A 16,964-nucleotide genomic window follows, 5' to 3' on the forward strand; every position below is an offset into this window, starting at 1 on the left:
CCTGATTGAGCCTTGGAAAAGTAAATACTATTGTCAAGAGAAACAAACACAGAAATAGAAGCACAATAGTAAAGCTCATTCAACTGTACTCCAGGTTCCGACTTCCTCTTGGAGCCTTTTCACTATCTGTTAATTTGTGTACAGATATACACACCCACATACACACACTGAGGACAAAATTATAAAATCACCAACATTTTCAGCTGCCAAAAATTGCCTAAAAATGCATTTTTTGTTATGGACCAAAATACTTTCAACAGGATGTTATGATGATGCACAAACAAACAAACAAACAAACAGCACACACTCCACTGGTCGAAGGGGCAGGAATGAGGTTAGCCTCCTGTTAGCTTCAGCTAGCCCGATCACCGCTACGGTCAGCATCAGATCCAAGGAATGTGGAGTTGACGTGGAAAGAAGTAATGCATTGACAACAACTGTTTGATGTTAAAAACTTTATTCAACATGGACAACATTTGTTGTAACTTGTTGGAATTCAGCATCTATACTACAAATACATATGCATTACCATTTACCCACCTAATCACAAACCCATTTGAATGGGTTACTAGTTGTAGTTTTGCCGAAAAACACGTTATAGACCGAAAAATAAAAAATCCAGTTTGAATTGATCATAACAATAAATGGAGTACACTTATATAACGCTTTATATACAATTATTTACCAAGCCTCATATTTAAAATTTTCAGTTTAAAAAAAACTTACTTGAACCTCCAGGATCTCTTGCCGTACACTGGCTAACGCTTTTGGTAAAGGTTTGAAGTATCTAGGGTGGCCACTTCCAGAAAGTCAAAAAGGAGGCCATATAAAAAAAAAAATACAAATAAAGTGTTCCCTCGCTATAACGCGGTTCACTTTTCACTGTTTTTTTTTGGTACAATTTAGCTTTTTATTTTTATTTTTACAGTAATGTACCTATTATATAAACTTTATGAAGGTTTGAACATTGAGAATGTTGAAAAGAGAGAAATGTGAGAAAATGTAAATGCCTCGATGCGAAAAGTGTATAAACTTCGTGGTTTTAGAGCTTTAAAACATTTATAATAAATGTAAAACATATAGCTAACTACTTCGCGGATTTCATTTATTCCTTCATTATACTTCTTTAGAGTATTTTTTAAAACCTAACCCCAGCGGAAAACGAGGGAACACTGTACATCAGACTCGCGGTGTATTTTCATCAACAATGAAGTTTTACATGGTTTATAGATCATGTGTGTTTAACTAAATGGTAAAAAATATCAAAAAAAGTCAAACTTCTTTTTGACAATTTATTTTGTTTACAGTACCATGTTTTTAACCCATTAAGGCCGGGAGCGCGTGACCGCGCTTCTGCTGTCATGTTTCGGTTTTGTATGGGTTAGGGTTTTGTTTATTTTGGTGTGTTTGTTGTGTCTTTCTGTGATTGGTGTTTGTCTTGTGTTTCGGAGTGTTTCCCCTGTCTCGTTATGTCTGATTACGTCCACCTGTGTGCCTGTTCCCTTCCCAGTGTGTTTGACCAATCGGTGCCCTCTTCCTATAGTGTTTCCCAGGTGTGTCTCATTAAAGTTGGTGTATTTAGTCTGTTGTGTTTGTCCAGTCGGTGTGGGATCATTGTCTACGTCAGGTGTCGAAGTCGTGTGTGGGAGACTGTTTACCGTCGCGTCAAGCTACGTCTCAAGTCTAGTCGTCCTATTCACAGTTAAGTTCTCCACGTTCCTGCTAAGTTCTCCACATTCTGCCAAGTCAAGCCAGTCCAGTCCAGTCATGGCTACCAGCCTCCTCTCGCTCTATCCCGCCACGCCAGCCAGCCTCCTCTCGCCCAGTCCCGCCACGCCAGCCAGCCTCCTCTCGCCCAGTCCCGCCACGCCAGCCAGCCTCCTCTCGCCCAGTCCCGCCACGCCAGCCAGCCTCCTCTTGCCCAGTCCCGCCACGCCAGCCAGCCTCCTACGCGCACCATTTCATGACATCTACCATTAAAGCCGGGAGCACTCCAGTGCTCTTCTCCCTTTTAATGGGTTAAACCACTAAGCAAGTGACATGCTTATGTAAAAGTACAACGTGCCACAAAACACAACTTATTTTGAAAAGCAAATAACAAGGAAAAAATGACTTCAATGATGACGTATCTGCTTCTCATTTCTTGCTTTTAAGCTTGGCCGTTCCCGCGTGACGTTCTGACTGCTTTAGCCTGACTGTTCACATCCACATCACACCTGCAAAGCATGCAGAAACCAGTCTCTACTGCTTTTGGCCAGGAAGTTGTGCTCTTTCGACCATTCAATGTTGAAAGATGCCCGGCATTTTGGCGTTTTCGCTAGCGCTGCCTTTTTTTTCTCGCTTGCTAGCGGGCTACAGTCAAAGAACACGGGGATGAAATGATGTAATCAGATAGCTACACGTGGAGCTTTGTTTACATTTGTTGAATCAATGATATACGAGAATTTCTCTCTCTTGGCCAATCCCAGACCAGTTGGGGGCAGATGTTGGGTCACATAAACTCAACGCGGCTGAAAAGGCGGACAAACCAGCGTCCGGCATAGGGTTGCGCATGACACTGGACACATAATTCAAAATTAGGACTGTCCGCCCTAAATCCGGACATCTGGCCACCCTATCCGTATCGTGTTTGTCGTAGCAGCTTGTTAGTGATAAGCTAACCCCAGTGAGAGTTCATCTCTCCGGTCCAGCATCCAAGTTTGCAAACTCCCTTCATGCTAGGACGGCATCAAAGGCCAATAAAGGTGGTGAGTACGGTCTCGATGAGATTTATTATTATTAGAATAATTTCTTCACAGTTTAATATAATGCTCGTTAGCTGGCTTAACATTCCCGTACACACGCAAACATTTCTGGGTACCATGTCTTGGAAAGCGCACTCCCCACATATGTTCATGCATCACATGCATTGCCATTCAATAATTTCTGTTGTGACACTAGTACACACATATGCTATCTATGTGTCTTTGTCACTCGAATCCAAACATTCTAATTTGGTATTCATACTATTTGTAGTAAAAAAAAAAAAAAAAAAAAAAACACCAACAAATGTAGGGGTGTTTATGAATGTTCTTTCTAAAATAGTGCGGGTGATCACCCTGGTTTGACCAAAGATCAAATTAATCCAGTAATATAAACATGAAGAAACCGAACTACTGTGTTTTGTATGTTAACATAGCCGATGATTATCTAATGACTATGCAGTAGTTAAATTTCATGGTTTAGGAAATTAGTTTGGTTTAAACATGTTCAATTCCAGTGAATTTTATATCATTGTTGTTGTGGATTGTTGGGGAATGGGTACAACAGATGCTGGAGGTGCATTTGGTCAATTGTATATTTGACAAAGAAACGGTAAGATTGAGTTTGAATGGCACAAAAATACAGTCAAAAACACAGTGACAACGTATCTTTCATGACAGGCCCGAGCTGTCTGCCGTGGTTGGCCTCAAAGGTTGTGTCAAAGGCTTCCTGTTCCAAAAAAAAGACTTCAATCTCTTAGAGGAGCCTGGCACCATTGGCATAAGTAGTGGCTGCCCTGAGGAGTCTTTTGTAAGTGCACAGCTTAGTCCTTTTTCAGTAACTGTGTGACTTATTGCATAACATTGTTAATTTATTTTACAGGCATCACATAAAGCATACTTCATGGGTGAGAGCTACTTGGGAGCCTCGGCAAAGATTTCACCATTTGACAATTTTGAAGGAGGCCTCAACTTTAGAACCTTTCAAGCCAGTGGATTACTATTCTATTACAATGAAGGGGTATGAACACTTTTATGAAAAAGATTTGTTTTAACTCATTTGCTCCTAGAAATGTATAAACACGTTCTATTTTAAATATTGCCATGGTCCCCAAAACGTATTTATAATTTTTTTATGTTTGTTTGTTTTTTATGCTAGAGCATACAAAAGGCTTTGATGCAGCCTCTGACCTGAAGAGGTCACTTAAAGCAATGGTAGTTATTACAAAAAACGGCCAGCAGGTGGCAGCAGAGTATAAGAGATCAGATCATGTTGCAACAACCTCTTTTACTCAGTATATTCAACAGGTTTGTGAATAATGAGGAAACTTAGCTATATTCTAATGCTAATTGTTGCAAAACAAAAACAGATACAAATATACTTTTTTTTCCTGATGAAAGAAGAGACTCTAATCTTTCTTTAGATATGTTCCATGTAGCAATAGAACACAATATTTTGTGGGCCTTGCAAAATCAGTCAAAATCCAGTAGAACCGGGGGTGAAGGAGGTTGCGTCAGTGAAAATGGCTATGAGTGAATGAGTAAAAAAAATAAAAATAAAAGCTATATTTGAAGCATATTTTATCAGTATGTCTATCAGCTGGTACCATTCAACAATTACAGTAATAATTTGCTTTTGAAAAAAAGAAAGAAACAGTATATTATTCATGTTTAAGGGTAACCAATACGTTTTGTAAATCTCCTGCATTTTTTACCACTTCAGCCTGACGAATTCAGCATCTCCCTTGAAAACGGAGCAGTGGTGATGAACACACATGGAACAAGAGTTAAAACACATAAGAAACACTACAATGATGGAAGGACACACTTCTTATTGGCTTCAGTGAATAATCAGAAGTAAGCATTTGATTTTACTTTGATCAAACCCTTTGATTTTGATGCCAATTCTGCTCCTTATAAGCTTTCTTTCTAAGAATGTAGAATTGTATACATTTTGATGGGTGTAGTCAACTAGCGCTATATCATTGTCATTTCACACTACTTGGAGGTCATTGAGTGTGGCTTGCAGTCAACTGTGCTTTTAAAAACACTATTTGCAATTACCATCCTGCTGCATATTCAGATATTTGTATTTGTTTACAGCTAAATATTGCTTGAGTTTGAATGTTGTTGACATTCAACAACAGTGTTTACAATTTTTTGAATATGTCAGACTTATGTCTCTCTAATGCATTAGAAAAGGTCCATAAGTGTATTTTATTTACTATGTTTCTCTTTTGACTTGAGGTATTTAATATTGGTGGACGACAAAGACAAGCAGGAGAAGAAACGCCCACAATCAGTCACAAGGCCCTCTTCCGTTTCTACAGTAAAGAACTTCTATTTTGGGGGATCACCAAGCAGCAATTTAAAGAACTTTACAGGCTGCATTACATATGCCTACATTAACAGGTAGATCCCTTCCCAATACTGAACAGTCATGATGGCTGTTCATAGAAAGCTCTTTGTCACCTAGGTTGCACATGGGTGAATTGCTTTCTTAACTGCTTAGAACTGCACACCATTTTTAAACCACTCTTGGGAAAAGACTGAGATTCTCCAGTTTATCATTCATGGTTTTTTGATACTGTCAAAAGTGCGCTTTAAGGAAGGTGTGGGCAATTAATTTGCTAAAGGGACCATGAGAGAAACAGGAACGGTTGTCAATTGCCACACAATTGCCTTTTTATTATATAAAGCATTACATGGTCTTCTGTGTTTTTTTTTGTAGATACGATACATATAAATGGAGTGTAAGAATATAAAATATACATTTATTTTATTTATTCATTTAAATATTTAATTTGGTCTCATTGCTATAGTTTCTCTTTAAAATTAGGGGTGAGACAATACGGGTAACTCACAATTCAATACTGTGATGATATGTGGCCCACGATAAGAATATCACAATACATGATATCTACGGTAAAATATTCGCTCTATTGTCAGAAATGTTCTCAATGTTATGATATTCTGTATGTCAGTGACAAGTGAAACTTGCTGACTGATTGACTTCTTTGTCAATAGTGTCTAGACCCATGTTCTTCGTCACTGCTTCTGCCTACTTTACCGCCATTTAGGGATTAGCGCCCACAGAAACAGGACAGGAGAGATTAAGTAAGGGATCACAAAAGTCTCGGTTGGGATCGGATCATGGATTTGAGTCGCAGATCAAATCGTTTTTCGTATCGGAAAGAAAACCCAAGATAGATAGTACTACAGAATACTTTTGAGGAAAAAAACTACAGTAGAGAAGCCATTTGGACTTTCAAGCACAGGCTTCACAACCTCTTTTCTGCTTCAAGAGCGGAGCACACTAACTTTGGCTGCTATTTAGCAGTTAGCACTGGGTGATTAGACTAAAACTCAAACAAAGAGGTTTGGGAGTGAGGTTAGAGGGACACATGGCCTAATGTATGCCCATAATTTGGCTTGGGGTGAATACACTTGCTTTTCTTTAGCCATACAGTTTTTAATTCAGCAACTTCAGCCAACAACCAATAGTTTGACTAAACTACTACTTTGTATCAGAATCATCTTTATTCACCAAATATGTAAAAACACAAGGAATTTGTCTTCACAGTCACAACCTGTCTAAGAAACATGAAAAATAACAATGACCAACAGAGAGACAGGACGGTAGGCCTGGCGGTTTGCTAAATTGTACCCCGAGTTTCTAAGATGGGAAAAAGGAAAACATGAGGAAGGGGGAGGAAGATTATGAAAAAACCCACCCTTTGCCCTTATGGACAGTATGGGATTTGAGAAAAAAACTCTTGCAGCTAAATGATAAAAAATACATTAAAATAGTGCTCAAGACTTGCATGTGTGGGATTGCCTGAAATACTGAAACTGGTGTTTTGACTTCTTAATTACTGTATTTTAATTTTAGCTAGTCTCTCTCCCCATTTGTTTATGTAGACAAGACCGAGACATTGAGCCTGAAGACTTTCAGCGCTACACCGAGAATGTCCAGACTTTCCTGCAGGACTGTCCAGTGCAAAAGCCTCCTGCTGCTCTTTCATCAAGGCACAGGGACGACAAACATATAGCCAAACGGAGGCAATCACGTAAGGTAAGTGAGGGGGGGGGGGGGGGGGGTTGTGTGTGTGTGTGTGGGGGTGTTGGGTGGGACATTAATCTGAATAAAAATATAGACGAGATTAGAGGTTTTTAGTAAACCTCAATTGATTTTGGCACTTTTGGTGTCTATATTTGTATTCCTGATTTATGATTTTGCCACAATATTTAATGTCACAGGTTAGCAGGGATGAATCCATCCACAATATAATGGAGTTAAGAAGTGAGAGTGAAGTGAACGTAGCTCCCTGCCATCTCTCAAGTCACCAAGCAACACAACATGCTTACCAATATGGCAACTTTGCAAACAGTAGGCAGCACTACAAAGAGCTCCCAGAATCCTTTTCTCAGAAGTAAGTCTTATGGAAAATTCTTTACAATCACAATTATTTTAAAAGCTTTCTTTAAAAAAAAATGTGTCTATCAATGTCTCCCGCCCCCTCCCCTCCCAGGTGCAACTTTTCCTTATCCCTAAAAACCAACACATCATTTGGCCTAATTTTTTATGTAGCTGACAACCACGAGAAAAACTTTATGGCTCTCTTTCTGGCCAATGGTAGACTTGTATACACCTTCAATGTAGGTAATCAAAGAGTTGAAATCTGGAGCAAGGAAAACTACAATGACGGAACATGGCATAATGTAAGTTCATCATGTTGTTACACCTGTCACTACTGAGAATGAAATTTGGATATACAACATTTTCATGTGCATGTATATCACATTCATTGATGTATGGAAGAACACAAAGCTGTGTTATGTGTTGTGTCTCACTCAAGATAATGTACCGGCACTTGGTAATATTATTCCAGTGATGTGCACATTTGCTGTGAGATGACCGCTATGCAATTTAGAATATGTCATGTGGGACGTGAGTGATTAAGGGATGGTGGACCCAAATGCAGGAGAATAAGGCAGTGAAACAGGAATCAAGTGCAATGTGTGGTACTATAATGAAGCATAGGGAAAACGGTGAGCAGACAACCATGACTGAGCGGGACGTGACTGGACTGATCGCCATGACTGAATGGGACGTGACTGGACTGGTCACCATGACTGGATGGGACGTGACTGGACAGGACGTGACTGGACTAGTCGTCATGACTGAAACGAGCGTGACATGACCTGACTTGCCTTGACTTGCTGTGGAGTGGCTATGACTTGGCTGGGGCTATAGCTTGGCTGTGGCTATAGCTTGGCTGTGGCTGTGGTTGTGACGAAGACGACTTGGCGGTGACAATGGCTACTTGGCTGTGACAATGGCTACTTGGCTTTGACAATGGCTACTTGGCTTTGACAATGGCTACTTGGCTTTGACAATGGCTACTTGGCTGTGACGAAGACTACTTGGCTGTGACGAAGACTACTTGGCTGTGACAAAGACAACTTGGCTGTGACAAAGACAACTTGGCTGTGACAAAGACAACTTGGCTGTAACAAAGACAACTTGGCTGTGACGAAGATAACTTGGCTGTGACTAGGACGACTTGGCTGTAACGATGGCTACTGGCTGTGACAAGGTCTTGACACACAAACTTCCACAAATAACGTAGACAATGCACCCACACCGACTGGACAAACACAACAGACTAAATACACCAACACTGGACAACATGATGGACAGTTGGACGTGATTAGACATAACGAGACAAGGGAAGAAACCAGGAACACATGACAAAAACACCAAACAGACAAAAACAACAAGAACACACAGTGTTTTGCAGCTCCATCTAAAAACTGATTGTTCTGATAATGCTAAAAAAGCAGAGATTTACTTGATCATTCACTTGAAGATTTATTTGATTATGTTTAAGTACCAGTAAAAGCTTTTATAAGCATTTTTTTTTTCATTTGAGCAGGTTGAAGTACAGTGTTTCCTCATAGTAAGGGCATTTTATCAAATATTTGACCGATCTGCAAACTAAATCCTTACCAATCAATTTCTTCACTGATGTGTTTCTAAATACATGTAGTAAGATGTATTAAAATGTTGAAGTTCAAATCCTGTTTGTTTTTTAATAACAACTGCTCAAAGTTGAAGTACCAACTACTGATTTTCAAATTTTTCTTTTTTTTTTAATGTCCTATTTGGCCTTGGGTAGCTTGTGAGGGGTCAAACTAGGGGTTTTTCATGATTCCGAGTTGATTTCAATCGTGTATTTCTCACCCAAAAAAAAATCCTTGGTTGAAAAAAGGCCATGCCCACTTGCAGGTTCAAAATTCAAAAGTAGCTTCATTTGTACTCACAGTACAAGTAGTAGTTAAAAGTACTGACCACTTCAGCACTCAATCTTGGGGCCTTCTCCAGACTCATGACCACAATTCTTGCATAAAATTCTTTTACGGACTCTACATCAGGGGTGGGCAAACTCTTGCAGATTTTGGATGTTTCCCTTCTCCAACACAGCTGTTATATGATCAGCTCATCAGCAAGCTCTGCATAAGCCTGATAACGATCCTGTTGATTGGAATCAGCTTGTGTTGGAAGCGGGAAACCTGCAAGACTGCGGCCCTTGACTCGGTCGAGTTTGCCCACCCCTACTCTACATGCTGAGATGCACTTAGCGCCATTCCTCTTGCAGCACTGCACCATCGGTTGTTGCAATCTCCATTGTAGTTGCAGGTTGTAAACTGCAGTAGCTCCTCGGGAACCATGGGGTCTAGTGTTGGAACTGGCTCATAGCAATGTACACCTAATGTCCATCTATAGCTCAGTAATGGGAAGAAATGTGATAGTGTTTATCCTTGTCCTTGTTTTGTTGGTGAATGGAAGACTCTTCACTTTAGTTCCTCTAAGGATCTTGGCTTTGTCAAGTGCCTTCAACTTCACTCTGTGGACAGGTTGTTGTTGTCTGGGCATCTGGTAAAGATGGTGCCAGAGAGGTTATTTTGATCCAACCCAATAAATGGAAAGAAATGTTTCCCTGAATACAATGTTTAAATCTATATTGCCTATGCAAATTAAATCAATTCATTGGTTGTTTCCCCAACCTCCATTGCCTCCATGACCACGTCATGTCATGGCAAGTTTCACTTCCACTGGCTCTCGTAAATGATAGATCCTCAAGCACAGTCAACCACACCCTCATCATCAATTTGCTCATCAGTTTCTTCCACATTGGTGTAAAGAGTACCAGAATTATCTTGGATGCCATCTTCATTCCTTTTATTTAGGGAGCAGTATTTGTAGCTTTGTGTCTCATAATGCGACTATTTGTATCCCAGCTGGTGTAACTTGTTGAGCATCCATTTTGACTCAAGTTGTATGGCAAGGCCCATCTGGTATTGCAAAACTGCTGATCGAGGCCGACAGGCCTTAATGAAGTTCTGCCCCCAAATGGCTACACTTTCATCAGTTTTCACCATTGGCGCCAGGAACATCTGAAGACTCTCAGGAACAAGAGCCCGTTGACTCTGGATGTCAGTCATACTGTGTGCTGTGGGGTATGACTTTGGGTGTAGATCAGGGGTGGGCAAACTCGGTCCTCGAAGGCTGGAGTCCTGCAGGTTTTGGATGTTTCACTTCTCCACCACAGCTGATATATGATCATTCATCAGCAAGCTCTGCATAAGCCTGATAACGATCCTGTTGATTGGAATCAGCTGTATTGGAGCATTGAAACATCCTAAACCTGCAGGACCCCGCCCTCGAGGACAGAGTTTGCTCACCACTGGTTTAGATCGACCATGGTGATGTCATTGCTACTTCAGTGCTATCCTTATGATGTGTCTTCTCATCCCAATGCTGAAGATTAGCATGGCGCTCTCTCGCAGAATGTTGCTGTGTCATCTTTTAGCCAGAGGACATCTACCCTTTTCCTGTGATGTGAAACAACAAATAACAGAGGCTCTTATCTGGTGACGGATCAGACTGCTGTAGCTTTTCGTAGACTTGGTCAAGAATCATCACCCCATACTTGAGTTCTGAGTCTAACCTATCTCAGAATTCAACAAAAACAGCCTCTCGTTTCCTCATCAATTTTATTTTGTCCTCTCTTCCTTTTCCCTCTATCTTCAGTTTTGGAGTAATTGCCACCTGTTTCAAAATGAGTTTTGCGGCGCAAATGGTACAGGGTTTCTTCTGCCACAAGGTCATTGATCCCTTCCAGACGTCCAACAACTTCCGTGCCCCAGTGATCTTTGATTGCCTTCAGTCTATCTGCAGTCAAATGATCTGACACTGTATCTCTTTCTCGCTTCCTCTGGACGGGTTCTGCAGATCTGTGCAGGTTGGTTGCAAAGAATGCATACATTCTTGTACAGAAGCTAAATAGTCCGAGAGCGTGAACGGTGGGTGTGGGTGGCTGTTTTTCCACAAATAAATGATTTTTTTTCTTGGAATAAATTATTGCAATCAACTCAGAATCATGAAAAAACCCTGGTTTGACCCCTAACAAGTTACCCAAGGCCAAACAAAACATTTTAGATTTTTTGAAAATCTTTATTCGGTACCTCAAGTTTGAGCAGTTGTTACTAAAAAAAACATACAGGATTAGAATTTAGTACATCTTACTACACATATTTATACACACATCAGTGAAGACATTGATTGGTAAGGATTTCGTTGGCAGATTTTCATATATTTCCCTTACTATAATGCAGTTCACCTTTTGCAGCCTTGCGTTTTCACAGATTTTTTTTTTGTGTGTGCGGTGTGTGGTATAAAAGTGTGTGGTGAGGGGTTCTACAGCCTGAAACATATAATAAACACAAAAAAACATCCATCTATCCATCCATTATAATAATAAAAAACAACAGTGTAATAAATGAAAAAAAATGGAAAAAAACTTACAATATACAAAACAATTATAATAAACGAAAAAATGTAGAATAAAAAAAACATAATAAATGGAGGGGGAACAATCTACCTCTACTTAACGGATATCACTTATGTGGCAAGTTTTTCTTTGGGAACGTAACACCTGTGATAAAGGATAGAAAACTGTACAAATATTTATCATAGCTCAACAGGGGAGGGATACAATAGATTCACAGTTTTCCATCCACCACAGCAGCAGTATATTTTTTGTACTTTCAGTATATCACAGGTCACAGGTTTTACACTGATCATGTAAAAAAAAAATATATATATATCAAATTCCAGTACCATTGTAGTATGATGTGAAATGCTTGCAAGACTAAATTGCACTATTTTGGTCATATGTCAATCAACTGTACAATGACAATAACTTGTGCTCCTTCTCTGAAGGTCATTTTTATACGTAATGGAAATATGGGAAAATTGATCATCGATGGGCTCACAGTGCTGGAGGACAGAGTTAGAGGCAAAATTGTGCCCTGGCATGTCAGCAGTCCTCTCTATTTTGGAGGCGTGCCTCCAAAGCGAGCACCAAAAAATATTCAGGTATGGAATAGATTATTTTTTTCAAACTCTGAAGCTCCGTTTTAATCGAATACATCAATGTCGTTAAAATTTGTCAACTGTGGGCATGTGAAGCCTTTGAGATGCTTTTGTGATTATTGAAAAGGGCACTAAATAGTTCTAATTTGTGTATGTATGTATGTTTTTTTTTCACTTTTGCCACCGAAGTCAACACAACTTCATTGTGAAATCCAGTTCAATCGCTAATTAAGGGTGCAAAAAAAAAACTTGATTACGCTGACGTATTGTACGGCGCCTACAGCAGTCGTGTCAAAGTCCGGTCCTCGAGGGCCTTGTCCATGTTTTTGAGGTTTCCCACGTTCAACACAGCTGATTCATATTTAAGATCATCAGCAAGCTCTGCAGGAGCTTAATAATTATCCTGATCATTGAATCAGGTGTGTTGGAGTAGAGAAACCTCGAAAACATGCAGGCCTCTGACACATGTGATCTACAGTGTCAAATGTGCTGTTTAATGCTGCATTCGAGGATGGTCGGAAGTCGGACTTTTCCGACTTCAAACCAGGAAGTGTGTACTCGGAAATCCCACTTGCAAAGTCGGGAAAAAAAAGTACCCCGACTTCACTGACGGACTACAATGTGACGTCACTCTACAATGGCGACCCCTTTGGAAACACAGACCGTGAATGGAAAAACACAATTTACTCGAGTATAAAACTAGATACTATCTCCCTGCATGAATAAAATTACTGAACTGTGTGGATGCTTATGAAATAAAATAAAAACAATAACTGAACCAAAATTGCGAGAAGGAAACTTTGCTGGAGGTCAAAATGAGTTTTGAGAACCAAAATAAAAAACTATTTATCGTTATCCGACATTTTGGTTGTTTACTTTCACCTCGAACGCTTTTAGGTCGGAACTGGTAAAACCAACTTCCGACCAGTCTCAAATGCAGCATAAGATGACAAAATCCCTACTGATGTCACTTTGTTTCATTGATCAAAATATATGGAGAAAGATTTCATTTTATTTCATTTCATTTCTTTCTTTCATTCTTGTACGAAAATAAATGAAAGAATGAAATGAAATAAGTACTATAATATATATATATATATATATATATATATATACTGTAATATCTTCCCCTAATCAAAACAGTTTGTGTGTGTGTTTTCAAAATGTTGATGTTTTTTTGTGTGTGTTCTTTTTAGAAAAACTCAGTATACAGCTTTTCTGGCTGCTTGAGGAATATACAGCTCAATAGACGCTGGTTGTCATCTGCGGACGAAACATTTGGGGTGACCCCATGTTATGAGGGACTCACGGAGGCAGGAACATTCTTTGCAGAGGAAGGAGGCTACGTGCTTTTGGGTAACTTCCTTTTCTTGCTTGCTTAAGTCTTACCCAAAGGTGATGACCGGCCAATCTTTTGCTTACAATGAGTTTATTCTGCTGTTTTCACTACAATGTCATTCTGGATGACTCATTGTCATAGTAGTAGATAGACATAGTATACTGCTGGACAGGTGCATAAATCTCACTAAGTGTTGTAGAAATGTTCATCATTAAATTAAGGTTGCCATTATTTTTTCAGGGCATTTTTACTGATTATAAAAATAATTCTGACCATAGGGTATTCCCCACCACCCCTTTAACGGGATGGGATTAACAATTTTCTACATTGGTGTCTGTGTGGAGTGTTGAAATTTGAGTTTATGTTGTGCAGCGCACCAGGTTTCACTTGCAAGCAGACTACTTCATCCCAGCAGTCTCGGTCTGCTTGTTCAATGCGCGCTAGGGTTCACGTAATAAGCTTCACACTTAACCAAACCAACTACATTAGCGTTTCAATCCATACTGGATTTTCTTTTAATCAAACCAAACAAGTGTGAACCCAACCATTTTCATCATCTCATCCACAATGCTCATTTTGTTTGAGAGGGAGAATAAAAACTTAGATCGTTATGTCAACCCATCCTCAGAAAATGTGTTTTCCTTTCCTACTTCCCTCTTTTAGACACGCTTGTCTTGGGACCTAGATTTCAACTAGAAATTGAGGTGCGGCCTCATGTGGCTTCTGGTTTACTTCTACATGTGCCCATATCAGAGGGTTACTTTTCTATGTACATTCACCAAGGAGCAGTAAGTATACGTCACAAATCACACAATTACACCACACTACACAATACATTTTTATAGAAATGAAATCAAATAGATAATTGTCGAATATAAAGCTTAGAAATGCAATGAAAACACCTTGTTTTCCAGGTGGTGGCTGTTTTGACTGATGGGACACATTTGTTATTGGCAACAGTTTCTCCAAGACAGGCTCTGTGTGCTGGCCACTGGCATAGAATTGCAGGTGAGTATTATGTTACTGTGGTCAAAATGCATTAATATGAGTATAATATTTTCTTTCCCCATTAAAACCCTGACATATATGATCTGACACATGCATTGCACGGATAATCCATTAGAGGGCAGTATCACACAGTTGATGGTTTCTCCAGCGACCTTGCAATATCGCCCCAATTGAGAAAAGAGAGACACTTATGCTTATTAATAGTGGGAAATACTAATATGTTTTATATGTCTGTTTATTATTATATTTTTGAAAGTTATAAATGTAAGAATTTAAAGCATTGTGACCGGATGTATTAAATGTGATACAAATCGAAAGTCAGATGTGGAGGATGATTTTCATTTCTTTCTTGTTTGTTCAAAAGGACCAATAAATACTCTATTTACAAAGATTCCGAATTTTTTCTAATATATTTCATGGTTCAAGATTTATAGGGTTAAGAATGACACATTCCCAAAGAGTACAACATAGAATGATCAGAGAATATACAAGTAATTGTAAATAATAATACACAATTAAAAGGTAGACTTATTGTGTAGGAGAAGCATCCAAGAATTCCGAAAGCATAAGATTTTGTTCCTTTTTATTTCAAATACTATATTTCTCAATTAATGGCTAGCTTTCCAAAAGTCTAAAGAGGCCCAGTCATTTATTATATAGGCCACATTTATAAGTAATTTCTTATTTTTTTCCCCCACAAGTAAATAATGGTTAAATAATATATATTACAATGTATTTCAAGTGAAACTACATAAAAAAAAAAGTCAAAAATGCTGAACACTTATTTATGACTACATTCACTAGGCTCTGAACAATATAATGACTACATTGCTCTGTTCTTTCCTGCCTCAACACAGTAATAAAAGACATGGACATGTTCAAGTTGCAAGTAGACCAAGAAGTCGACAGTGTTGATGGAATTCTGAATCTTCATTCTACAACCTCCAGAAAGATTTTTATTGGTGGAGCTCCAGGTTAGTTATCCCCCAGCGTTAGTGTTATTTTATTTTATTTTTTACTTTTTATTTTTATTTTCAAGTCATAATTTTCTAAACACTTGTCTACCTCTCAGATATCTTCCTTACAAGCAGCCATGTAACCAAGGAGCCATATGTAGGTTGTATGAGTAACCTGATGATCAACAACAATGGAGTGAGCTTCAGTAATGCAGCTCTGGTCAGCGGAGCGGTCAGCGTAGGATCCTGTCCAGCTGTGAAATAAAATAAAAATGCCAACTGATCCCAATGTCTTATTAACAAAAGAAAAGAATGAAAGAAATTACCCCTTATAGAGAATCATTCTCTTTTATATACTCTTTTGTGGTGAATGCTTTTGTTACAACCAAAAAATGTATGTCATTAATCAAACTCAAATCCACTTGCTATATTGTTTGAAGGGGAAGTTAACTTTTGCCTTTAATTTTACACGGCATACTAATAATGCTCCATTTGTTGATAATCTGATGTATGTTAATGTCTCCTATATATTATATATATATATATATATATATATATATATATATATATATATATATATATATATATATATATATATATATATACAATTTTGTTTGCCTTAAATGTGTTTCAAAATTGATACATTGCTGGTTTGAGTGCCCAATTCCCAATTAGTGCCTATATTTGATTTTTACATTGTACTGTATTATAATGTATTCTTTTCAAGTGGTTCATTTCCAATATCAGTGGAGTTTTACAGAAAACCAGCAAACAATTAAAAAATTCACATAAACAACTACAGATTAAAGATATGTCAACATCAGACATGCACATGGTGAAAAATTATATTGTATTTTTTAGCTTATAACATTTTATCCTCTATATGATGAAGTGGAGGGGCTATTTTTGACCTGCGCCCCAAATAACTAGCTGCGGGCACGTCTGATATAATGCAAACACTGCAAATGCTTCCTACCAAATAAATGGTGTATGTATTGTATTGCTTTTGCCTGTGACTAGCATAGAAACCAGGCAAATTGTTATAGTAGTCAAAAGACATTTGATCACATTTTGAAATGAAAATAATCCTCACAAATCAAATCACAGTGATCCAAAGCCTAATGTTTTTCAATAAGTGTAGAGCTTCCTTTCACCGTATTTACCGCCATTTTGACTTGTGACATAAGCTTGGAATTTTCAATGGCGGCTTATGAACAAGTCTGCTCACCGGACGTGCGAGAACTCACAAATTCACCATCGACAAGTCATATGTACATTGCAGTAATACTGTATGCTTCAATTTGCTGCTAAGCAGGGCTCCTTGGGTGTTTACTGATAGATTATGAGGGACCCAGACCTGGGCCACGCTTCTCAGATTCCCCAACCAAACACCCACACGCATAATTTTACATTTTGAAACAGCAGTGTGGTGGAGTAACTCTATGAATACACTGGGTTTCTGGTAGCAGTTCATTGGA

The 16,964-nt window shown here is 38.7% G+C and overlaps 1 protein-coding gene across 1 annotated transcript in view; it reads left to right on the forward strand.

Annotated features, from left to right (window-relative positions):
- The window catches only part of lama4 (laminin, alpha 4), a 58,378-nt gene extending 42,065 nt beyond the window's left edge, over positions 1–16,313 (forward strand). The window contains exons 28-40 of the mRNA XM_086061249.1: positions 3,423–3,552; positions 3,625–3,762; positions 4,465–4,598; positions 4,989–5,153; positions 6,663–6,816; positions 7,002–7,174; positions 7,274–7,463; positions 12,031–12,186; positions 13,380–13,539; positions 14,186–14,310; positions 14,437–14,530; positions 15,388–15,504; positions 15,603–16,313. Coding sequence (XP_085917375.1) covers positions 3,423–3,552; positions 3,625–3,762; positions 4,465–4,598; positions 4,989–5,153; positions 6,663–6,816; positions 7,002–7,174; positions 7,274–7,463; positions 12,031–12,186; positions 13,380–13,539; positions 14,186–14,310; positions 14,437–14,530; positions 15,388–15,504; positions 15,603–15,751 — 1,885 coding nt within the window. The 3' untranslated portion in view covers positions 15,752–16,313. The remainder of the gene's footprint in view (positions 1–3,422; positions 3,553–3,624; positions 3,763–4,464; positions 4,599–4,988; positions 5,154–6,662; positions 6,817–7,001; positions 7,175–7,273; positions 7,464–12,030; positions 12,187–13,379; positions 13,540–14,185; positions 14,311–14,436; positions 14,531–15,387; positions 15,505–15,602) is intronic.
- The last annotated feature ends 651 nt before the right edge of the window (positions 16,314–16,964 follow it).

The sequence above is a fragment of the Leptonotus elevatus genome, chromosome 18 (genome assembly GCF_054856555.1).
Source record: "Leptonotus elevatus isolate MCC_2025b chromosome 18, RoL_Lele_1.0, whole genome shotgun sequence".
NCBI classification, from domain to species: Eukaryota; Metazoa; Chordata; class Actinopteri; order Syngnathiformes; family Syngnathidae; genus Leptonotus; species Leptonotus elevatus.